This window comes from Anopheles nili, chromosome 3, assembly GCF_943737925.1.
Source record: "Anopheles nili chromosome 3, idAnoNiliSN_F5_01, whole genome shotgun sequence".
NCBI lineage: Eukaryota > Metazoa > Arthropoda > Insecta > Diptera > Culicidae > Anopheles > Anopheles nili.
In genome coordinates this window covers 61934192-61959207 of record NC_071292.1, presented here as the reverse complement: position 1 = coordinate 61959207, position 25016 = coordinate 61934192, and the positions used below count along the sequence as shown (strand labels likewise).

General features: G+C 46.6%; 6 protein-coding genes across 6 annotated transcripts in view; 2 read left to right on the top strand and 4 right to left on the bottom strand.

The window, feature by feature from the left end:
• Positions 1 to 2421: 2421 nt before the first annotated feature.
• LOC128724773 (trypsin-7-like) lies at positions 2422 to 3177 on the bottom strand. Its single transcript, XM_053818494.1, has one exon. The coding sequence runs from the start codon at positions 3175 to 3177 to the stop codon at positions 2422 to 2424; it is 756 nt and encodes a 251-aa protein (XP_053674469.1).
• Positions 3178 to 4010: 833 nt separating this feature from the next.
• Positions 4011 to 4766, bottom strand: LOC128724772 (trypsin-like). Its single transcript, XM_053818493.1, has one exon. The coding sequence runs from the start codon at positions 4764 to 4766 to the stop codon at positions 4011 to 4013; it is 756 nt and encodes a 251-aa protein (XP_053674468.1).
• Positions 4767 to 5914: 1148 nt separating this feature from the next.
• LOC128724770 (trypsin-like) lies at positions 5915 to 6670 on the bottom strand. Its single transcript, XM_053818492.1, has one exon. It carries the CDS (start codon positions 6668 to 6670, stop codon positions 5915 to 5917), a length of 756 nt encoding a protein of 251 aa, XP_053674467.1.
• A 1058-nt stretch (positions 6671 to 7728) lies between these two features.
• Positions 7729 to 8484, bottom strand: LOC128724769 (serine protease SP24D-like). Its single transcript, XM_053818491.1, has one exon. The coding sequence runs from the start codon at positions 8482 to 8484 to the stop codon at positions 7729 to 7731; it is 756 nt and encodes a 251-aa protein (XP_053674466.1).
• Positions 8485 to 9035: 551 nt separating this feature from the next.
• LOC128724768 (uncharacterized) lies at positions 9036 to 9749 on the top strand. The gene has a single exon (XM_053818490.1). It carries the CDS (start codon positions 9036 to 9038, stop codon positions 9747 to 9749), a length of 714 nt encoding a protein of 237 aa, XP_053674465.1.
• Positions 9750 to 10644: 895 nt separating this feature from the next.
• The window catches only part of LOC128724767 (tryptase-like), a 33445-nt gene continuing 19073 nt past the window's right edge, over positions 10645 to 25016 (top strand). The window contains exon 1 of the mRNA XM_053818489.1: positions 10645 to 11260. Within this exon, the coding sequence (XP_053674464.1) occupies positions 10645 to 11260 (616 nt within the window). The remainder of the gene's footprint in view (positions 11261 to 25016) is intronic.

The window sequence follows — 25016 nt, the reverse complement described above, 5'->3', positions numbered from 1 at the left end:
AATGGTCGTGTTGTAGAGCAATTGTTAGGTTTTGTTCTCGTTTTGATACGAATCACAGCGAACGGACGCTCTGCAATTATTCTTCCTGACGGGAACGTCATTCATAGGGTGTCCGTGGCCACAGTTGGATAGTTTATTCATTTTAAAATGGACCCCTGTAATCATAGAACAGTCTGATGCGAGGACAGGTACGTTCCGTTGTTATCTGGATAATCGAATTGGGTTACATTGTTGTAAAAATGTGTTATTTTTTGTCACTCCTTGTTGCGTACTTAAATGTACTGAAACGATATATTTCGTGCTCACATCTAATGCGTCAAACTGAAATCGAATGCATTCTTAACTAAAAATAAAACCTATGAAAATGTGCAGCTCCACAGTAAGTCTATCCTCACCAAAACCAATCGCAATTCGAACCATCTGGTGGTCGTTCCATTCTAAAAGGATCACTGAAGCCATCGACCTCCTAATAGCAGCTGAAAGAAGAAAAAAACTCCTCACACATGCATCGAGCAGGGTGCTGAAAAGCATATCGTAAGCGAGCAAGGAACCAGGGGACCGGCTAATCTGTTGACATTTAATAAGCAATAAATATTCACCACGAAGTTATCGTTTCATCAAATGCTAAATACCAACCACACGGTACCTCAACCGAAGGCTCGAAGTACTCGAGCCTCGCATGCATGCCACGCTACCCCGACGTCGGAGGTCGGAACCCGCTGCGAGGCTCGAACCCGCTGTACACTTCTGGAAAGTGCTCTAATTTCCTCGTATCCGGAACAGCACAAATGAAAAAAGGAGGAAAAAAAAAGAAACCGCTAGAACAGCATTGCCGGAAGTTCTTTGGAGCGCAAAAGCCTTTTTGCCCACGTCACTCGCTTCCGAGTGTGCCAATCGCTTGGCTGGTGCCGATTTCCCTGAATCCTAGCATGGCCGTATGTGTGTGTCGGGCACGTGCGGTGAGCATGTAACGGTTGCATAATTATTCAAGTTCGCCGTTGTTAATGATGTTACATTGAGGGGCGGTATTTTAGAAAGATCTAACGATTGCGAGCCTTCTACCGTGCATACGTTGCAGGCGGGTACCGTGGCTCGGGTTGGCTTGGTAGCGCGGAAGCGATTATACCAGTCATGCAATTTAATTCATTACCGACAGCGTCCCTGAATCCTGACGGCGATCGCTGGATTGGATGATGATGTGGCAAGTCTGTGGCACGGCGCACGGATGCAAAAGGAAAACAGCATCAGCATGCTAATGCTGTTGTGTTACGAGTGACAACTTCCGTTTTTAATCACCTCATAAGTCTAGGGTCAGTTGCTCTGTGTGAGCTGTCAATGGGGCTTTCACAATATCTACCTTACGAAACGAATCAATTCGCAACGATCGAGCGAATCGTAAACATACGAATGGGGAGAGATTGCAATTACAATATTATGGGAGCATCCAGATCGATAAAAGCGCTGGCTTATCGCTTCATAACTGCATTTCGCTACGGTTTGCTACACCATGACGATCACCCTCGTTCTAGTGCTTGTGGTTTGCATTTCACTCAGCAAAGAAATGCTAAATCAGATTGAATCAGCGCCTGGTGCGATCAAACCACAGATGTATCCGTTCGTTGTAGGCATTGCGTTCCAGCGTCAACTCGTCGGCAATGGAGCTATCGTTGGGTCCAAATGGATCCTGACTACAGCCAGCATCTGTGGCACGAGAGAGGATATGTTGTATCACGTCGTTGTTGAAATGGGCGATAACCTGACCAGCTTTATGTTGGTGCCCGTCGAACGTATCTACCAGCATCCGCTACACGTCGGCTTGGATGACAACCTAGCAATGGTAAAGCTGCGGCACAAGCTGACGTACTCGGACACTGTTCAGCCGATCATTCGATGCATTTGCGTGAGGAATCATTCACTTTGCTATCAGTATGCGAGGATCTGCTCGTGATAAAGGAACCACAGATTGTCATCACGCAAGGGCATGGATTTTGCATGGTTCCAGGACCGGGTAGTATGCAGAAACTGTGGTTCAATGATGGAGGCGCACCTTTAGTAGCAAATGGCGAGCTGCATGGGTTGTTTTCGTTCTCTGAAAGCCCAGGAGGTGTTGCTGCTGGTGCCGTTGCGATGAGCGTGTTCGCTTATGCTGATTGGATACAGGACATCATGCGGTAGTTTTTACCGACTTTCTGCTTTTTTGAGAGGTCTTTATGCGATGCGGTTGAATGAAGAATGAGTGCTTTGAAAAAAGCAGAAAAAAAATAAAAAGCAGGTTGATGCGCTAGGAATCAAATGATCGATGTTTCATATGCTTATTATATGCTTTTTATTTATAAGGATAAGGATTATAATGCGGTATCATGTATTTATTTGCATCGTTGATTAGCCACCATTCGTCATCCCGTGTGCCGCCTAAGCAACTCAACCAAGCCTTATCATGTTAGATTCGACCCATGACTTGAAAAATGGAACCCGTGTCACGATTGCTACATCGCTTGGAGCCCCATCATGCTTGGTGTACGCAAGCAACCCGTATAGTTTGTTATCCTTAACGACCGGAGCGCCCACGTCGTTATAGTACACTGCGCGAGAAGTAAAATCGGGTGGAATCAGACAATAAGCGTGTCCCAGATAGATGGATTCCTTCCTGGATGCTTCGTCGATCCAATCGAGGCAGCTCTCATCCGTCGTGAGCGTGTAGGTCGCCACGCGGAGATGAGACGTAAAGTCTTCGTTGGTGCCGAACGACAGCATCGTCACGTCGAGTGGTCTGATCCAGTCTTCGTCGGCCATATTGATCGGCTGGACGACAACCGAATACACGAGGTCCTCTTTGAGCTTTACCAGCGCGATGTTGTGGTCCCAGCCGACCCAATCCGAGGGTGTGTAGACCTTATCCACCTCGTACCATTTGTGATCGTCACGGTAATCATCTGTGGCCACCGCCACATCGTACTGCCAGTACGGTTGCTTGTAGAAGGTGCTTGCTGTTGACAGTATCCATCGCCGCTGGATGATAGCTCCGTTGCCACAGTACTCCTGCAAGTACCCAATGGCCGCAACGAACGGGTAATCTCTAATGACCACGGGTTCACCACCGACCTGACGATGTTGGGCCTTCGTTGATTCGCCCAATAGGCCAACAATCGCCACCAGAAGCACTAGTTTCACGTTCATTCTGCAACAACATCAGTGGGGATCTGATGTCCCTGATCGGAGTTGATCTTCTTATATACACACACAGGTTTCCGTGGTTGTTTATCGGTCGCTGTAATTGGCAATCGATTGGAATATGAGATGCGAGAGTGTTGTACCAAACAAAATTCGTTTCGGTTTGGTAATGGATCCATAAGCCTTTCTTTGACGTTATTTGACGAGACCATCCAATATTCTGGAATCAGGACTATCAGAGACTCTTAAATTTCGAACACTTTAATCGGACCCATGTTGAGTACATCGAGCTATTTAATAAAAGGAGCAATAGTTGAGTGTGAAACGCTTTTGAGAGCTAATAGCAATGTTCGAAAATAAATTGCTTTATTTAAGGGTAAACTAGCTTGCTATATTAACGTTTCGCAGATACAGGGTCTTAGTCAGACCTCTAGACTTTGTCTTGAAATGAATTGATAGTGTCACATTCAATCTAACCAATCGTGTCCTTCGAAATTGAGTGAAAATAAACAGAGCACAGTAACTTTTGAAGCAACATCCACGATTCATTTATATTAAGTTGACGACCATAGTTCTCGGTTTATCGCTGTTCACCTTTTGCAAACAAATTCAACATAAGTGTTTTTTTGTCACATATCTTTGTGATTTATTTGCAGTTCATTTAAACAAAATATATATGAAAATTTTAACCCAACACGCTGGTACATGCTGGCATTTGTGCAGGTGCAATAAGAAAAGAAAACAGAAAGTATTCTAAGCCTAACCGTAGTCCTCATGGGATGCCGCTCTAGGAGCGCAAGAAATCATGTATCACCATTCGTTGACTTCTTCGCCAAAGCTTAGCTGTTTTTGGCGATGCTGGATTGGATCCAATCCGTGAAGAACATGACTCGTGTCACGACGGACACCTGGTTGACACCGCCCGTGTTCTCGGAGAATGCGAACAGTCCGTACAGCTCGTCACCTTTAACGACGGGGGCACCAGCGTCGTTAGCATACTGCCCTCGTTCAGCTCCCTCGGGTGGAATCAAACAGTATCCTTGTCCCAGCGTGATGACATCCTTGGCGGAGAAATCTTGCAGCAATTTGAGGCAGCTCTCGTCCGTCTTAAGAGTATATGACGCTCCGCGAAGGTGCGTCGTTGATTCTTCGTTTGTACCGTACGACACCATCGTCACATCCAATGGCCTACTCGTGTCGCTGGTGGGTATGTTGATCGGCTGGATGGTGCCGGAATACGTGAGTTCTTGCTTAAGCTTTACCAGCGCGATGTTGTGGTCCCAGCCGATCCACTCCGGATGCACGAAGATGTTTTCCACCTCCTGCCAATTGGCTATACCATTGAAATCATCCGTGTCCAACGCCACATTGTACTCCGAGAACGGTTGGTTGTAGAAACTGCTGGCTGACGACACTATCCAACGCCTATCGATGATTGCTCCGTGACCGCATAGCTCGCGCAGGTACGTGATGGCTACGACGAATGGAAACTCTTGGACGCTTACGTCTTTTCCGCCGATCTGACGATGCTGGGCGTTCGTCGATCTCGCGAATAGCCCGAAAATCACCCCCAAAAGCACTAGTTTCGCGTTCATCTTTCAATTGCTTCCTCGTGAAAGCTGATTTCCCGCTCGAAGTTGATCTTCATTTATACCTTTCCGTAGGTACAGTTGTTTACAAAATGTAGTAATTGGAATCTCATTGGAATATTAGGTAAGAGAGTGCTGTTGCAAACAATATTCGTTTTGGTTTGTTAATTAATGAAAATGGCTTCTCATACGATGGTAAACGAGCCATTAGAAATCTGATTTATCAAGGATTCATTATACTCTTGTTGCTCTTTTTCCAGGCTTAGAGGACTCTATGGTTTATGGACGTCATAAGTATGTTGGTTAGTTAGATCATGCCAACTAACTTTCTCGTGAAAGTCACTTCCATTAAATAAAATGGAGGAGTTGTTGACTGAAAATTGCTACTTTGTCAATATATCACCAACCAATATACAGTCAAGCTCAAACATAAGACCCTAGATATTAATCTATATAACGAGTAATACACCCATAAAAACCCGAAGAGGCGAATGAAGCTCTCGAGAACAAAGTCTCCACAAAAAATATCCAAAAAAAAAGGCACAGTTGTGATTAGAACCCCAAACCATTCGTATGTTTGTGCCCCACACTTTCGATAAACAATCCCCCGTGATACCATATGCCTTTAAATAGTTATGATTTTGATTTTGAGAGCTTGTCGTTGTATTTAATTAGATTGCTGACACAATTCGAGGTTTAATTGGTTTATTGATTTGATCGTTACATCGATGATTGATAATCACACGCTAATTGTTTCAGTTATCAAATGTGACAATACACATTCGAAAGCACCTTTCCCTGGAAACTAATCAATAGTGAAAAAAAAAAACCATTTCATTGCTTTGAATTTCCGCGAAACGTATTGAAATACATAGAATCAGTATATGGGTTATCTCTGCCAGTTATCAACGATCCGTCTATATTATTTCGGCGACTGTAGCTCTCTCATCAATGCTGTGTTACAACTTAAACTCCTTGCCTGTTCTCATAAAAATCTTGGTGATTTATTTGTAATGATATTTAACAGAAACAAAATAATGATATTAGCTCAACATATTTTTACATGCTGGCACTTGTGCAGGTGCAAGAAAAGATGATCATGTATTATGTTGGATTTGGTCACAGTTTATCCGCTTGTTCATCAGGTCAGCAGCTTAGCTGTTATTAGCGATGCTGGATTGAATCCAATCCGCAAAGAACCTAACCCGTGTGGCAACGGACGCCTTGTTGACGCCACCTTTGTCCTCGGAGAACGCAAACACACCGTACAACTCGTCACCTTTGACGACCGGGGCACCAGCGTCGCTAAAGTATTGTCCTTGCTCAGATCCTTCTGGTGGAATCAAACAGAAACCGTGCCCCTCCGTGATGACATCTTTGGAAGCAGAATTACTCAACAAACTGAGACAGCTCTCGTCCGTCTTGAGAGTGTATGTTGCTCCACGGAGATGCGATGTACCATCCTCATTTTTACCGTACGACAGCATTGTAACGTCAAGTGGGATGTTTGAGTCATCGTTGGGTATGTTGATCGGCTGGACAGTGCCCGAATACGTTACTTCGTCCTTCAGCTTCACTAGTGCGATGTTGTAGTCCCAGCCGACCCACTCCGGGTGAAGGAAAACGTTATCCACCTCGTGCCAACTGGCATCTCCTTCGATATCATCCGTGGCCACCGCCACATTGTATTCCGAGTACGGTTGATTATAAAAACTGCTGGCCGACGACAGAATCCAGCGCCTGTCGAGGATTGCTCCGTGACCACACAGCTCGCGCTCGTACGTGATGGCTACGACGAATGGGAATTCTTGAACGGTTACATCCTTTCCGCCGATCTGACGATGCTGGGCGCACGTTAGTCTCGCCAAGAGTCCACAAATCGTCACCAGAAGTGCTACTTTCGCGTTCATCCTGCTAAAACGCTCTTGCACGAGCTGATTTCCACGATCGAAGTTGATCTTAATTTATACTTGCTCATAGGCACAGTTGTTTAGAGAATGTTGTAATTGGAAATCGAATGATTATTGCAACGAAAAAGTGTTGTGGCAAACATGATTTGTCTCGACTCGGTAAATATTCAATATGACTTAAAACTTGACGATCGTTATCGAGTCGTTAGAGATCTGGATTATCGAAGCTTAGCATAGTGATCAATGCTTCACGACTGGTATGTTCTATAGACCTCATTGGTCTGGTAAATGTCTAGCTGTTTTTTCATTTGCTCTATTTTGGATCTTACTATCAATCAACGTTTTGAAAATTCCATCCATTGAATATAAAAAGGAGTTGTTGCATGAAAGCATAAACTATACGAAACTTGTGTTTTTGTTTTTGCGATCACACTGTTGTAATTAACCCGCATGCTAATAAAATTCAATGCATATTCATTCATCTACTAATTCAATGATTAATAAAAATGCTACCTCATTTGCATTCTGAGGATAAATGTTTTAGCTAACAAGTAAAAATAAAAAATAAGTAAATCATTCTCTTTTAACGCCACCTCTTTCATTTCGAGTCATAATCTTTTTTTCTAGGCAGGGCTTGGCGTTACAATGATTTTGATAACATTTATAAAAGAAGATAAGAAACATCTTTCCTTGAAAATAAATTGATTCTGTCATAAAGGCTATCTGTGCAAGGCATCTGCCTTTATCCTGAAGACGACTACAACTCTCGGACTTGCGATATGTTTTTCTTTCGTACGATTTAAGTGTTTTTACTCTTTTCGTCAATTTTCATAATTTATTTGCAAAGATATTTGACTTTGTTTAAGACTTTCTTTATTAAAATATCAGCTCAACATATTTTCTTATGCTTTCACTAGTGCAGGTGCAAAAAAAGACAAAAAAAAGTTTCCATAGGCTAACAGAAGTCCTCATGCGATGCCGCTCCAAAAGCGCAAGAAATCATGTATCATGATCGATTCGGTCATCGTTTAACGAGGGTTTTTCACCATACGATCAGTTTAGCTGTATCTGGCAATGCTAGATTCGATCCAATCCGTGAAGAAAGTGACGCGCGTTGCTACAGACACATCGTTTACACCGCCCGAGTTCTCGGAGAACGCGAACAGTCCGTAAAGCTGATTATCCTTGACAACCGGAGCACCCGCATCGTTAACATACTGTCCACGTTCCGTGCCTGCGGGTGGAATTAAACAGTAACCGTGTCCCAGGGTGATGACATCTCTGGAATTATAGTCCTGCAGCAATTGAAGACAGGTCTGGTCCGTCTTGAGAGTGTATGTCGCCGCTCGAAGATGCGTTGAGCCGGCCTCATTTTTACCGTACGACAGCATCGTCACATCGAGCGGTCTGCTCCAGTCATTGGTGGCTATACTGATGGGCTGCACCGCAACCGAATATGACACTTCCGTAACGAGCTTCACCAGCCCGATGTTATGTTCAAAGCCGACCCACTCCGGGTGTATGTAAATGTTCAACACTTCGTGCCATGTGGCGTCACCACGGAAGTCATCCGTGGCCACCGCCACGTCGTACTGCGAGAACGGCCTATTGTAGAAGCTGCTGGCTGACGACACTATCCAACGCTTCTGAATGATGGCTCCGTTACCGCATAGCTCGCGCAGATACGTAATGGCCACGACGAACGGATAATCCTGGACGATTACATCCTTTCCACCAATCTGCCGACTCTGGGTGCTCGCTAGCCCCACCAACAGTCCGAAAATCGCCACCAGAAGCACTAGTTTTGCGTTCATCTTGCAATTGCTCTCTCATGAAAGCTGATTCCCACGATCGGAGCTGATCTTCATATATACCTTCTCGTAGATTAAGTTGTTTGCGGGATGTTGTAATTGGAAATTGATCGAAGCAGGCGATGGGAGAATGCTGTGCAAAGCACAATTTGTCTCAGTTTGGTAAACGGTCAAAATGATTTCCTGATAACCCCAACGCCGATCGAGTTATCGATCGCGTTAATCAAGACCCCAATGTTTGGGTATATTAGACGTTTTCAACGGAACAGCGTGAAAAGCTGTTGACAAATACATGCCAAACGTGATATTGAAATAGAATTCTAATGCAATTCGAACTGTGCAAGGAATTGCTTCACCATTTGTCAAAAACCGTTGCCTGTTGGTCGTAGCTATCAACTGAGACAAATTGATAACCTATACACCACTTCCAGTAAACGAATCGGTAGTGCGAATAATTAAAGCCCATTAAAAAGTTGCTTTGAAATTGCGGGAAATCGGTTAAAAATCGACATAGCTATATACCTTGAGCCAGTCGATAACCATCCGCCTTCAACATGACTTCGACTGCAGTTCTTGTGTTAACGTTGTGGGCCTGTTTCGTGCAGCTTCAGCTGCATCAAGTCGATGGACAAGCGACAACGGTGCAGAAATATCCGTTCATGAACGCCATAGCGTTTAATAGAGAGTTCGTCGGCAATGGGGTCATCTTAGCACCTCAGTGGGTACTTACCACGGCCAGTGTCTGTCTCGCTACCCCAGACACCACGTACGATGTGCTGTATGGGGCAGACGATTATCTTACCTACAATGGAGCGAATCCGGTCGAGCGCATCTTCCGTCACTCGGGTCGCCCTGGTCCGGAAAACAACTTAGCCTTAGTGAACGTGCGAAATGCGGTGGGATACACCGACACCATACAACCGATTCAATTGGCCGACTCGAACACACCGGATGTAATTAATGTAACCCTGGTAGCATACGGAAAAACGGAATCCAGTCAGACGCATCTGCGTGAGCAACCGTTCATGCTTACCAAGTGCGAGAATACGTTGACGGATCCGAGTTCGGTGGAGGTCGTCATACATGACAGCGGGTGGTGCGTGGCGTCCCAGAAAGATGCCATCCAAGAGCTGCAGCGAAAGGGTCAAGGAGCTCCGATGGTGGTGAATGGACAGCTGTACGGGCTGTATACCAATGAATTTACCATTATGCCAAACCCAACGGCCAAGAGTGAATGGATACAGGGTATCATGGCTGGCAAGGTTTGACAACCTCTGCGTAAATGTCTTATCAATAACCTCACATTTAATACTGACAGAATAAACTTACCTTAAAACTGCATACATATCTGCGATTAACTGTACGTTCCGTTTGAGCTCAGTTGAAATACATTTAGTTCACTGTCTCTTTCTTATACCAGCGAGATTCCGAAAGTGAATTGGCAAATCTGGTTCAACACATCTACCGACACCTGGAGTTGATAGCGACAAGGCAATGAAGGATTTAAACACCTAGGTGCTTTAGACAAATGCTTTGCAACGAATGCTTCATCATCCCGCTGCTGTTGACCATTCACGCGTTCCTCGATCAGCGAGGATCAGACGAAAATCACTGCAGATCATCACATAATAAACAGTTTTGCATGATTTCTAATGCAATAAAGCTTTGACACCCAAATGGTGGCATATGTTTGGTGGCAATCGATGAACTTTTCGAATTGTGTTTATCTGCCGAATCCCCAAGCAATTTTACCAGAAGCAGCGATTCTATCGATGTAATCGTTTATCCAAGAAGATCAGCCAAATTTCACAAATTCTTGCTAGTGATCGTTGATTTGTTTGAAGATCAACCTCACGATCAATGATTTGCAGTGGATGAAATGCACGAGTTTACTCAAGCATCATGCGAATCCAATCGATTTAAAGTGCTTATGGACAAATTTAATTAATTTTCTAATGTTAGTACAACCTGAAAACAAGCTGCTTCATGGTGTTTAAGCATGTGCTGGACATAGGTTAAAACAATCTTTTGAGACAAATTGCAAGGCACACAAAGCGCAAAACAATTTTCCCAGGAAACGAATCAATAGTGACGCTGATGAAAACCAGTTATAGCGCAAACTGGCGATACGACCGTACCAGTTATCTTCGGTACGGCTGCAACATGAGAACAGTTGCGATTCTCGTGCTAGCATTATATGCCTCAATCAAGCAGGTACAGCTTCAAACTCCGACTGCCGACATCACGACGACGAAAAAGTATCCTTTCGTGGCCGCTGTATCATGGAATCGTCATCTCCTTGGCAATGGAGCGATCATCGCACCTCAATGGGTACTTACCACGGCCAGCGTTTGCCATGTGGGGGATGTCCTTTTATACGACGTGGCGGTTGGAGAGGACGACTTTGTGTACAGGAAGCGGGATATTCCGGTCGATCAAGTCATTCGGCATCCGGAGTACGATGAGTTGGATAACAACATTGCGTTGGTAAAAGTTCGGGGCACCATAGAGTACAAGGAAACAGTGCAACCGATCGCTTTAGCAGCCTCCATGCCGAAAGAGATCGACGTGACTATGGTGACGTACGGTAAAAATGTGGTGACCGTAACGGAATTGCGCGATCTAACGTGTACCTTATCGGTGAAGTGCGAGGATGAGTTTAAGGACGAAGATGTGCTGAAAATGATCGGTCAAGAGCACGGGTATTGTGTGATTGCTAAGCCAGGTAGGAAGCTGGGCTTCTGGTTCAGCGACGATGGTGCACCGTTAGTGGCCGACGGTGAGCTTTATGGATTGTTTTCATTTCCCAAAAACCGTGGTGGCTTAGCAGCAAATCCCGTTGCGATTAGCGTGTTTGTTTACACTGATTGGATCCATAGCACGATGAACAGCAATGATAGTCAGCTTGAAATCCAAGGAGAACTGTCAAAAGAAGTGAACATTTTAGGCTAAACAATTTACATGTGTAGAAAAAACGATTGATTGACGGAACAGTTAAAATAAAATATGTTACACACCTCTAAAAACGCCTTTTTCAACGACATTCTCATGGCACGTTTTTCACCATCCGCAGTAGTAGAACTCGGTAGGAGTTTGCTCTGATGTTCTCGACCTAAATAAGTACGCATCTCAACTGGCACCTGCTGTCCATCGTTGGACTGTGAGTCAGATGATGACGACGGAATAGGCGATTTCTCCGACAATGTTAAGTAGCTCTCGGTTGAGCGCATTTTCCGGGACCTGGATTTTTCCGGCTAGCGCTACTTCGGTAGAAGCATCGCTATCCTGGATTTGGTGTTCGTCGAAGTGGTCTACATCTGGTCGTACTAGCAAAACGAACATGCCAGGACTCGCCTGTGAAAGGTTTCTGTTCAATCTGGTTTTCAACCAAAGAACAAACGTCGGCTTGCAGCAGGAAAATGTTAGAACGCCTAGTAAACCATGTGGTAAAGGTATGGCTTCTGCATCCTGCCTCAATTGGGTAGCAAAACCTGTGTGAGCTTCCATAACGGTGTACGGAGAACTGAACGAGCTTTTAGCGTTCTCGGAATGCTCCACCTGGACGTTCTCAAAGGATTCCTCATGGTACATTCTACAAGCTGCCGTTTATCGACAGCTTTGCACCGTTGAAGATTATTGCACCGATCTCAGCTCGAACTCTTCATTCATTTGAAAACAATAAGAGCGAAATAAAGTACCAAATTCTAGTGAGTCCTTCTCGAGTGCAAAAGAGCACTTTAAATTGCACGGTAAATGTGTTACAACCGCCTTCTGCAGCCACTGGCGGAAGCTGTTGATTGAAATGTACCCTTTGCGGGAAAAGCATCACGTCAATTCCGAAGCGTGCGGTAGCGTGAAATGAAGCATGTTCTCATCCCATCGTTGCCATCAAAAGCAGCCCACGGCGGGTGGGCTCAATTCGAGGACTGGATTAATTCATCGTTATCCTCCGCTACACGTGTTCCATCGTCCACGCGGTCTGCACCGTCAGGAAGGTTTTTGCGAGATAATCGAAATATCATCGAACAAAACCAATTCGTCAGCCATTGCCACCACCTTCGGCTTGGGGTACGTTAGGGTCACTGGGGACAATCGGCCCTCAACCCCTCGGGGCGAAGGAAAACTTCCGTTATTGTCATGCCGGCGAACACCAGAACACGGAAACTGATCCGTCAGCCTCGAGGCGAACCCGCCATTGCTCGCCATTCGCGTCGTGGTTCACTTCCTGGGCTGGGGTTTTGTTTGGTGACAGATCAACGCCGCGCGTCGTTCTGCTGCCGTTTTGCTGCCCCGTACCGATTGCGAGCGACGGCTAGAGTGTTCCGAATTACCATTACCTGCGTGTGCGTCTGCCTGCCCCTCTACTAACCGCTCTGACGGGTGCCACAGTTCTTCCCGACCGCTGGAGGCATTCGCTGGAGTGAAATTGAGAAAATGCGATGCTCGCTCACGGGAACCGCCACCACCCGACTTCGGGCCGGCTCGGAAATCCAATTTAATTTTGACATTCTTTCAAATATTGATGAAGCAGCGAAATGTGTTTCATTATTGAGCCGGCCAAACAGCCGGCAGTCGGTCGGTTTTCGGCATCCCGGATCCCGCACCGGATGGGATGAATCTTTTCGGTGTGACGGTTTAATTTCGCCCCACCGAGGAATGACATTCGTTATGGTGACTGATTTCAGGCGTCTGCTTGTTGTGACTGTTTTTTTTTGTGTTTGCTTCCCGTTTTTTTGCTCTTCTGTGAGGCTTTTCTGTCTGCTGGGAAGCTCGCTGGGGTCCGCTGTTGGCTAACGAGGGCTAAATGAGTTCCTGTGCTCAATTCGCGCTTGGAGATGACGATATAATTGAAACAACCGCTGGAAGGATTCTCACCGAAGCGGCGGACCCTCACTCACGGTTCCAATAGATTGCAGTTGCTTAATATTACTGCACATTCGAGAGCTGTTAAAGCTTGCCCATCGTCGCGAATTCTGGTAATAATGAACCCAAAGCAGTGAAGTTCGTGTAAGGCAGTGATAAAAAAGGCCACATAGCCACGCATCCTCGCATACTCGGAGCACCTGGATGGGTTCCAACTTTTTCAAACGAAACCATCAACTCCACAATAAATCCCACCCAAGCATCGGCTAAGTCATCAAGCCACACAAACCACAACAGCAATTTTCTTCTGTTTGCGTTTTGCGAACAACGCGTCAGACGCGTCAGCATACGGTTGTGGTTTGTTGTACGTTTGCTGCTAGCAGCAGCAGCAGCACTATGTACAACATCTGATGAGTTCGGAGTAGAAGTTGGGAGCAACGGACACAACAACAAAAAAATCCGATCCTTTATTCCATTCCGCTAGATTGGATAGCTTTAGCGCGGGGTTGGCGTTCTCTATCTTATCGAATTGCATACCGGCACGTGAAGCTTTTAAATATGTGTGTTGAAAAAAAAGAAGAGATTGAAAGCTTCCATACCGCGAACCGAAAGGCAAGACCCAACCCGATATGACACAATCAATGTAAATCCTCGTCAAACGCTCGTAATAATATCATGTGGCACTTATCGGATTTTACTCTAGGGAACGAACGAACGAACGAAAAAAAAACCCCGCACATTTCCATTTTCCACAGAACCGTTTGCTCTTACCCGTCGACGGATGCATCCGTCAAGTACGCCCGTGAGGTGGACCATTTGCACGATGGCCATCCAGTGCCGATCGGAGCGTTAAGTACAAGCAAACACATACACACCGCACGCGCGCGAGGATACGCCAGGCTAACTAGCCTCGCAGTAAGTGGCCTTCCAGTGGGAAGGCACTTGTCCGCCTGACTGCAATCGGCTTCCGGGTGAGAGGGACTCGGGAAAAGCCCTCCTAAGACCTGTTTACATCTGCAGTGCTTACAACCCGCACACAGCCCTGGAGGACTCTTGGGAGAGGGCAATGTTTGCCGCACGTCTGGCGTCTTCCCAGACGCACTCGCATCGCCTTTCACGGGCCAAGTGGCACACACCCACAGGTTCGCATTACAGCTGGTTGCACTTGAGAGTGCAGCACTCGGCGCGTGCAGTCTACACCCGAGCCCGGGGTAATCGCTTTCCATCGAACAGTTACCGATCGAGCTGGAGAGGCTCTCCGGTGGTTTGCTACATACAAACCATCGCACGGTGGGCGAGTAGTTGGTTCGTGGGAATTGGGCATGGAAAAAGGACTCGTTACCGTTGATCGCAACAATGCATTGTTCTGCGAAATGTTCGAACGAGAACGGTTGTTACCGCTGCAGCTTCCTATTTTCGAGAAAAAATGGGTAATTTTTTTTCACAAATACCGACTTTGCTTCGATATTTCGAATTGTGGCATTGAGAGGAATTTCCTAAAAAAAAACCTCGAAATGGTAGGGTAATGTTTTGCTTCGTCAAGGTATAGCCGAACGCTGCACTAAATGCACCGTATGAATTGCCTTCGGTGAACTTCACAATACGCTGGTCGATGATTTATACCCACGCAAAGAAAATGGCGCCGAGCAGCGATGGGTGAAAGAAAATCACGTCCTCAAACCCGGCGAGTCGGCGAACAACTTGGTGGCTTTTGACGGCCGATCCGTACCAAACCACTAGGTGGCTCACATTCGGAGTTGCGAATGCGTTGGCAGAGCCCGGAGGCAGCCACCGGAACCGCTGAGCGGAGAAAATTTATAGCCACCGAAGCAATCACGATAAGCTATCGGTACGAGCAAGCAGGTATGCGGTAAACGCCCACCAGGCCCACAAGGAACACACAAGGAAGCCGTAGTCCTTCGAGTCAAGGTTCAAAAGGAGTTCGGCTTGCGGTGGCTAGAGGAAAGAAACGCACATAAATCACAGCATCGTCATCGTCCATCACCGCCGGGTGGCAAATATGAGCGAGCCCTTATCATTTCGCGACCGTAAAATCTGGCTTCTCATCGTCGCGGACTGGGAGATGCGAAGTTTGGAGCGATGGTGCAAGCGCGGTCGCGGAATTAAAGGCACAAACTGGCGGAGTTGCGTGGCGTGGAACGGAAATGGCTGGGAACCAATTAAACCGTAAGCTTCCGGCATTAAAGTAAACGCCGTGTAATACGCCGGTGAAACCCCTTGGCAATCAAAACTCGACTCTAATGAGATTATGCTAAATATGCATCGTCCCTTGTTGTGCACCTACTGGCCCATCAAAATGCGAATGATCCACGATTTGTTCGCGTGATGGGGATAACATTTAAAGCTAACTGAAGTCCTAGCTTATTAATCCCACCATGGGCTTAAAAACGTTGTTATCAGGAAGCGTCATAGCTTAATGAATCTGTCATCTTTCTTAACAGCAATAACAGTAAACCGATTTCCTTCGAAACGATGTTGTTTTATAGAAACATTTCTCTTCTCATTCAACAGCTATTGGTTTTTTGGAGAACCATTCTTAAAAAGCAATACCTTTTGTCATTCCTTATTGAATATGATTATCAGAATGCTTGCACATGTTTTAACGCACGAAAGTGTCATTCTTCTTTCCGTCGTAGCTGTGGAATCTCTTTTACCGAGCTCAATATGGTGGATCAGCTGATCTGAACCAGGTTATCATTGATGATGCGTTCGATGTGCTACCTCTTTGCAGCATGAAGACCTGGCTGGTATATTAGCGTGGGAGTCAAAGCGAGAGAGCAAGATCGATTCCAAAATGAGTAGCTTTCACTCGTTCTGCGTGAGCGCTGTGTTTATACTAATAGATCATGTTGCACTATGGGCTAATGCGTGATAAAATTACACCGTTTTTATTTAACGTTTGTATTTAGTCCGATTTTGCATGAAAAACATACTTAATGTTATCGGGAACATTATTGAACATTACACAAGCTTATCACACACATTTTTCTTCCACGTTGGAGCTCAATTAATTAGTTATGCATGAAACTAGAAAATTTTTATACAATTAAAATCAAATGATTTTTGACCACCACATGACGTTTAGCCCGTAGTGCGCAAAGAATAACAATGGCGATCGATGCGGATGATCACGCCCCCTAATTAGATGCGATAACACTAGAGGGAGCTAGCACTCAAATTTGGCATGTGTGAGAAAGCGAGAAGGCATGTTCTCATTGTTATCACGCAGTGCAAAATAACCCTTGGATGACCGGCAAGGTAATATACGCCTGTTGCCAGGCTAGGTGCAGCCTCTTTCACTCATGCGCTCCTGTTACAAATAGTCGGTATTTTGAAGCAAATCCGACTTCGAAATCCGCTCGCTTGGCGACGCACGCTACGAGGTCTGCGCGATTTTGCTCCGGTTTTTTGGGTTCATTTTCTTAATTTGACCACTAATGTCAGGTTTCTTGTTCTTTTGCGATGCGTTCTGTGTGGTTTAGGTTATTCGCATGAACTTTATTCGTTTATGGTATTTTTCCAATTTAAGCAATGCTCAAAATATAAAAAAAAAACCTATCTTTTTATCCATTACCGTGACGAATCCTTGCACCAACGTGATCCGAATCTCCTCGTACGGCCACCAAGTGATGCGCGATCGTAACAAAAACACTGTACTATGTAATTTTATGTATGTTTACACCAGCACTCAATTATTTTTAATAGATTGAGTTGACCTCTTAAATACGCCTGTTAAACCTGTTGATCATTTATTTCATCACCTCTCCATTAGCGGGCTCGCAATAACGGCATCATTATCGTTCTCCGACCTCGCGAACCCACTGTTGGCCGCTTCCATCCGCAATTAGGCAAAAAAGGCTGTCGCAGAGCCAGCGACTGGCTACGATGAGGCTTTAAGAACGCGTGGCTTCGAACGGTAAGCCACCGGTTGCGTTGCCTAGGCGACCACCCAGACCCGGTCGGTGACGTTTTAAAATGCTTCCCGCGTAGCCGGAAACCCGGCCTCGAAGGAACGCCGCCTGAATTTCACACGCACGCGATCCGTGGCGTAGCAGACGAGGAAAGCTGGAAAAACTCACCACGCACTCGCGAGGGCGTCGTGCGGTCGTGCACCGTCGTCGCGCCGGGACGGGAATTCAATTCGTCGCAATTTAACGGATGAAACGTGATTGAATGCCATGAAAACTAATTTAATTACGGTAAACTAATTAATGGCTCGGTTTCGGGGTCCCCGGGTCGGCCACTCGGAGCGTGTTTTTATTTATTCCGTTTATTATTTCCTTCGCCTCACCCTGTCAGCGGTTTTCCTTCGCCTTTGGTTTTGGTCGCTTTTTGCTTCGCGCTCGCGTCTTTTCAACGCGCTCGATGGGTTTTCTTGCTCTACATTTTGGTTGGAGAATGAACGGAAACTTTGCCGTGGGGATACCAATTTTGAACCATGTTTTACATAGTGAAGCGTTTCTTCGCTTGATTTAGCCAAGAGGGACTTTTTTTTTCGGGAAGCCATCGTATAAATATAGTTTTATAAAACTGTGCCATTTTCACTAAATAACAAAAAAAAAACACACGCTATCCCATACTCCTGCAAAACGGGAAAAGAGAGCATTTTTTTTCCGCTTTATCATGCCAAACGTTCCTGCCGGATGCATTCGCACGTTTGGGAAATCAGAAGCCATAAAAGCAACCCCAGTGCAGGATGGGCATTTGAAATAAAATTACACCATCCAACAACCCCTGCCTTGCTTCCGTAAACTCTGGCTCGGTCTAGCGAAAGAAAAGCGATTCTTTCGCGATGGCGCCGCAGTAGCATTACTCTCTCCCAGCTCTCTGCTCTCTCTCTCTCTCTCGCTCTTTCGTCCTTTATCACCCATTTTCCCACCCCTTCGAGGTCAGAAAGGGTGGCTGGAAAAATCTCGTCTGTTAACAAAATTTAAATAATGCAGCAAACTAAGCACGACGCGCATCGTCCCTAGCGGCCACAAAACGGGCCACCGAGCAGCAGCAGCACCAGTGGCAGCTGGCGAAAAGTGCATAAAGATGGCATTCCCAGTCCGAGGGGTCCTGGACGGTCGCTTTCTTTTATTCCACCCGGCGCACATTGCAGAAAATGGCTACCCCCGTTCCACCCGGGGAATGCTAATTGATGCAGTTGAAGACACTTACACGGGGGTACGTTTACGGCGCAGCAAAGCGAAAGTTTAGCGCCGCCGCAGCAGCAGCAGCAGCAGCAGCAGAATCCAGCGCAGCAACACGGCGGGCAATTTCGAAAAACGTATGGCACCCATAAACCCCGGTCGTCGCTTGGGCTGGTGGCAGTGTGCAAATGAAATTGTGCCGCAGTTTAAAATTAATATCGCCCGTTTCGGTGGATCCGCAGGCAGAGGCTGCTGAAGAAGCTACAGCAGCATCCTTTAGAGTGGCCCGGCTGGGGTCAATCATTGGGATGCGGTGGGGTTTCTTGATTTTTTTTCTTTTCCTCCCCGGAACTAAGAGCAAATAAAAGCAAACAAAAAAGGGAAGTGCTCCCTTTAATGCTCCTCGCGAATGTCCTGCGTCGTTTATCGCACTGCTCTCCATTATCGTGGCGCCGTGATCATCATTATCGTTATCGTCGTTATCAACATCATCATAAATTCGTCGTAATTCACTCCAGGGAGCGTACCAGTGGCTGGCTGGCTGGCTGGCGTGCTTGGTACGTGTGCCGTTCGTAATGAGAATTTAAAATAAGTGAGAGATGCAAGGCAGATGAGTGAAACAAACAAACCCACCCGAGGACACGAGGAAAACCCCCATCGTGTGTGCATGTGTGTGTGTGTGCGGGATTTCCGTTTTTCGTACCCATTCGATGAGCCGCTCGAAATTTACATAACCCGCGCTAAGCCAACCGTAGCGCTGAGGGCAAAATTACGACCCACGGAACACGCAGCTGACAATGGTCCCGCTCCCGGGCTCAGAAGTCCTCCACGTGTCAACCCATCGGCTGCTCTCTTGGGGGTGCAAAAGCACACGCAGAAACGATAAAGCGAAAATGCCCTTAATCCGTTCCTCGTGGTGCGGGATTGGTGGGTAAACTGTGCGCCACGGTTGCGGTCGGTGACGGAGTCCGCCGGATTAATTTGACAGCAGAAAACACACGCACCGTTGGGTCCAGGTTTTGTTTGCATTGGCGAGGGCTATCGATTCCGCAACCAAGCGTAGGCGAGATTTGCCGGTGGAGTGACCAGCCGCAACATTTATGCTGCGAACAGTCGAATCCGGGACTAGGGGGGGGTTTTTTTCGTTCTTCTGGATGATGGTTTCATTGCCCCTCGGCCCGCTTGTGAGATGCGATTCCATCATCTGTCAACGGCGGACAATTGCAATTTGACCAAACTGATTGGCAGCTGACACGGTCAGTTACTACGTTACGGGTTTCTAGACTGCAGCCTCATATACGGCTTTTAGTTTTTAGGTAATTTAATACTCAAAAGCAGCCACATCCCTGCAAGTGAAGAGCGACAAAAAAATGCCCACATTGAGGGGCGAAACAGAACCACATTTATTTTACGTTTTGGGGTGGGTTTTTTGTCCTCCCGTAGCGACAGCATGCACGACAGGCAATACGCAATATTGCGATATATTTAATGGGCCAAATTAATTGATTAATAAATTGTACTCGAGGTACATTTGCACGCAATATACCTGCGCGCGCGTTGGCGTGCGTTGAGGTTGCAATTTCATTTATTTCACTTTCGGGGCCGTGTTTTTCTGCTCTGTTTGTCGTGTTTCAATTTATTATCACGGCAACCACCGGAGCTACGGAGGCCCTTCCGGGACGGTGTGGAGTTTCCCGTCAACTCGCGAGAAGCATTCAGAGCTCGATCGTACATTTTCCCAAACGCAGGTAGGATGCGTGATCTCCACAGCCGTTTCCCAAGATGCAACGTCAGCCGAGGGCAAGCCCAGCCACGAACCCTTATCATGGCGGGAAATATGCATGATATATCGAATGACAAATTCGCATTATTTATAAATATGGATGAAGATAATGCTGATTCAAATGCGAGCACGACGCGCGTTCGGATGTGCCATCGGTCCCCGGCGAGAGAAAAAAAGGTCAGCTCGAATGCGCGGTCGGGCCAAAGTGCAGCATCAGCTTCAAAGATGGTGGTTCTGGTGATGCCACCGCTGTCAGCGCGCCATCACCGGGTGGGCTCGCAAGAAAAAGCGAAATAAAAATAATTTCCCATACCGACACGAGCTGCGGCGATGTGCGTTTGCTAACATTCGAACATCGGTATTGGGCGTATCGTGAGAGGATGAAAAGCTCGCACCGATCGGACAGGTGCATGATAATTTCTGCATTAAAAGCGCACCATTCCCCGGGCCGGGGTGCCATTGAAATTTAAATTTATTATTAATCTCATTATAAAACGAAAAATATTTATTCAATTATGTTCGCTTGAGTGTTGCATGATTTATTTAAATGCTCTATCAGCACGCATTTGCATGGATGGCGTACGTGTCCGGTGCGTCCGGCGCGAGCGCAAGTGGGCAATAAATTCCACCATTCTAGCACATTCTTCAGCTTTTGCTCCGGGGGAAGTCCGCCTTTTTTTTATGTGGTGCGTTGGCGGTGAATTGTACTGACATAAAACAAAAAGGCACTCCGTTTTATTTCTTCTATTTAATTGCGCCCTGTTGAAGGGCAAAATAGCGTTCATTGAAGGACCATATCGCGTTTAGTAATGCTGGACCTAAGGAACGTTTGTTCATGGTAATTTGTCTTCCACGAGGCCGTTGAAAAGGCTTGGTAGAGTTTAACAATCATCCTGAAGCATTAAACCAAATTAAGCAACTTTGGAATCCTGGGCGGATTTCTTTGAGAAAAACGACGCAGCAAGAACGCAATGGCTCTCGTTTTATTTCCGTGGCGCAGCTTTCTTTTTGTTTTTTCCCTTCATTGCGTACCAAAGCGCTTCGCTGTACGGTGCGAAGCCCCAGAAAGGGCAGAAAAATTAATCCACTCCTTGCAAGGACGAGCGAAGCGCACAGTCAGGAAAGAAAAATAGCAACACCTAAATGCACCACAAAGCTATTCTTCCTCAACAGCAGAGCAAAAAAAAAGCAATAAAAAGAAAAGCGCCAAAGAAAAGCGAACGCAACGTGGCCGAGTGACCATGGCCCCCGGGGATATGGTGGCAGCTCGGGAGAAAACTCCAAAGACCTCGTTAGCTCGTTACCTCACGCAGCACCATAATGAAAAACGACCCATCGTGACGTTCGTGATTCCTGGTTGGCGACAAACGCACGGAACGTTCGCAGGGAAAACTTTTCGCCCCACGGGATGAAAAAAAAAATTAAGCGCCCCCGGAAAGGGCAAGCTGTCGTGGGTGGCTCTCGGAAGAAGCCCACCATGCTACGGACGCTTTCCTCTTTTGCACACACACACACACATACACTCACTCTTTTCTCACAGGACACCTGCGAGACTGTCGAGCCCTGGCCAACGCCGAGATCGGTCCTTAGCTTTTCTTTTTTTTGGAGCGCGTTTCTTGACGCCTTTCGATCCCCAAGGGACGGGCGCGTGAGATGAAAAGCGGATAAAAAAAAACTGAAGTTCAGAGTGTATAAAATTTAATGTGTGTAATTACTTAATTAGATTGTGGAGGATTCGTCGCAGCCATTTTGCGCTACATTCTGAGGCTAAATAGTTGCCAGCGCTACTGCCGGGAAGAACGTGAGCTCCTTTCTTTTAACTCAATTCGGAGGTTTTTAAGCGAGCCCGGGCGCTAAGCCACACAGCGCGGGCGTAACGTTTTGCACGCGAAGGAAACTGAGGAAAGAAAGAAGAAAAAAAAAACCAACGATCCGAGCGGGATAAATGAGACTGCCTGAAACGTGCCCGCAGTGGCATCGGGGATGATCAGGAGATTGCCGGAGTGCCGGGCCGGAGAGAAACAAAAATTAATTACAGAACTTGAGACGTGCGGATTTAAACTGATTAACTGGTGGCTTTCACACCGGCAATTGCTTGGCTAGTGGCAGTGGTGGTGGTGGTGGTGGTAGTGGCAGTGGAACGGAAAAATTATGTACGGAAGATTGGAAAATAGCTCACGGGACTTTTACCGCCCGGCGATAAAGCGATTGTTGCTGTTTAACGTAATGAAGGCATTAATACTGCAAACAAGTGAGCGGTCGAACATGGAACTGCAGCAACAACACAGAAAGCCACTCTTTGCGAACACGGCTACTAGCAGTTTGGATGAAAAAAGGGCGCCATTGCATTCAAAAATGCGCAATAAAACTGTTGCTGTTGGGCTTAACTGGTGGTATTTGGTGGTGTAGCAAAATTTCAATTTTTAAATGCTCCGCATAGCCTACTGTTGCTGCGGAGAGTTCGAATGCCTACGCGCTTTAACAACCCCCAAACATGACAGGTCGCGCATCCAAGTGACCCACCCGATGTTTGACATCCTGCCGTGGCGTTGTTTATCAAATTAATGTCTTTTATGGGCGTCGTAACTTTATTGCAAATCGTAAACGGTTGCCGCCAAAAGGCCAGTGCGGCTTGCTCGGACGAAAGCGGCGCAATCCGAGAATAGTTTTGCTAACGACACGTCCTTTTACACCACTCGATGAGCTCCACGTATCCGCAGGAGCACATCCGCGCGGCCTAGGCCATACATCATTTGCATATCATTTAACTCTCTAACACGCGCTTTGCCGAAACGTCAACACGCCGGTCGGATGGGCTGGGCCCTTTTGTTTGTGGCCTCGCAACGGACGGCCCATTTCACCGCCGCTTTTCGCAATGGGCGAGCGCATTCCGCGCGAAGCTAAATGATGGAAAACATAATCATAAATCAGTGTAATATAGCCCACCGGCGGTTGGTAACGGCCGACCCCGAAAGCGCTCTCCGGTTGTGTTCTGACTTTCGCAAAATCGCTGCCGGATCGCCTCTTGCTTCGACCCACACCCAAACCCGCGCGGTACGGCCGGTCAGAAATATAAATACTCAATACAAATAGCATTAGCATCGACCGAGCGATCGTTTTATGCTCATTTTGGATTAATTTATTCCGAAAAACCCGACCGCCTCTTCGCTGTGGAATGGTTTTTCGCCGGAATGATATTAAATTCAGCCAAACAAAAGAAATTAATTATTTTATACAAATGCCGTTCGGTCGTGGATGGAAAGCGAGTGGCATTGGGAGACGCGTGGGAGGGTTCATTCATATTTACGCGCGAAGGAAGCGTGGGATCGGATGGTGCGCCGAAGAAGCCCATCAATGTCCCCCGTTAAGCGGGATGGGTTGTGGGCTGATAAAAGCTTATAGCATGCACTATCGATCATACGACAGCATAAAATCTGTCATTTCACTTGTCATATTTTTTACCATGAAAAGCTACCCCTTGGGTCACCCACCCTAAGCGGGGGTTTTCCTCCGACCGGGCACGTCAATACACGTTTGACAATTTTACGGCTAGCTTTGGGCTCATAAAATCGGTAAATCGGATCGAATCAAGTTCGAGCGCAATCCTTTCGCTATCATTTATGATGCCACCGAAAGCGGGCGAATGGGTTTTTTTTCGTCTTTTTCTTCTTGTTTTTCCTTTCGCCCCCACAAACGCTGCCGTTGGTTGGTTTTCCCGTCTGGCACTGGGTCGAACGGAAAATGTAATTTTATCTCCAAGCGGGAGCAAATAAAACCCCATGAAATGCGATATCCATTCGACACGGAACAAAACGAACATCCCGTGGCGAAGGCGGCCCGAGAATGCTGACCGAGGCCATAAATTCCACGAGCAGGCGAAACCGCCACAAGACGCCGAGAACATGCGGCTGGGAAAGAACCACCGACGCTTGTCACTGGGCACCCGGTCGGGTGGAATTCTGCGGGCTGTGGGAGTCGTGGGCTTCCAGTTAAAATTGGAACACAGTTGTAGCTTTTGTGTGACATTTTTCAGCACTAATCCGCCACCGGTTTCGGCGGTGGTGGCGCACTTTAGCGAGTCGGTCTGTTTCTCTTTTTGCTTTTAAGAGTTCAATGTTACGAACCCTTTCAATTTCGGTGGCTGTGTGTTGTGCTGCAAAGAGCCCTCCTCAAAGACGCACTGGCATTTTGAGCGAAATAGTTGTGCAATAGTGTCTCGGGAAGCTAGCGGAATGTGGAGAGAAACCTTGTGACTGTTACAAGACCGTCTGTTTCGAGCGGTTGCCATGGTAACGGGACCGGATCTCCTTGAACGCTGCACTCCAAGGACGGACGAGCTACTGAGAGCCACAAAACAAGGTCCAAAAGTTATAAAGACAAAGTCGAACGGCAAACAGAAGCGAGCGACTTGCCCGGAACCCGGAAGATATTGATATTTATTACCGCAGGTGGCAATAATGCCTGTTCGGTTTCGGCTTGTTAGCATCGGGCTGCTGTCGCCCGGTGCCCGGTTCTAGCCCATCCCAAGGCCACCTTAGATGATGTTCCGATTTTGTTGACCATTTCGTCCTTTTTCCGTTTGCTTTATGGAAGCATCGGTTGGCTAATTTTGCGGACGACCGATCCACCAAGATATGTCGATAGGGACTTTTATTATTATTATTTTATGGCGCAATCCGTATGCGATGGTTTTAATCTTTGAGAGCTTTTCTGGGATTCTTTCTTGTTGTTTT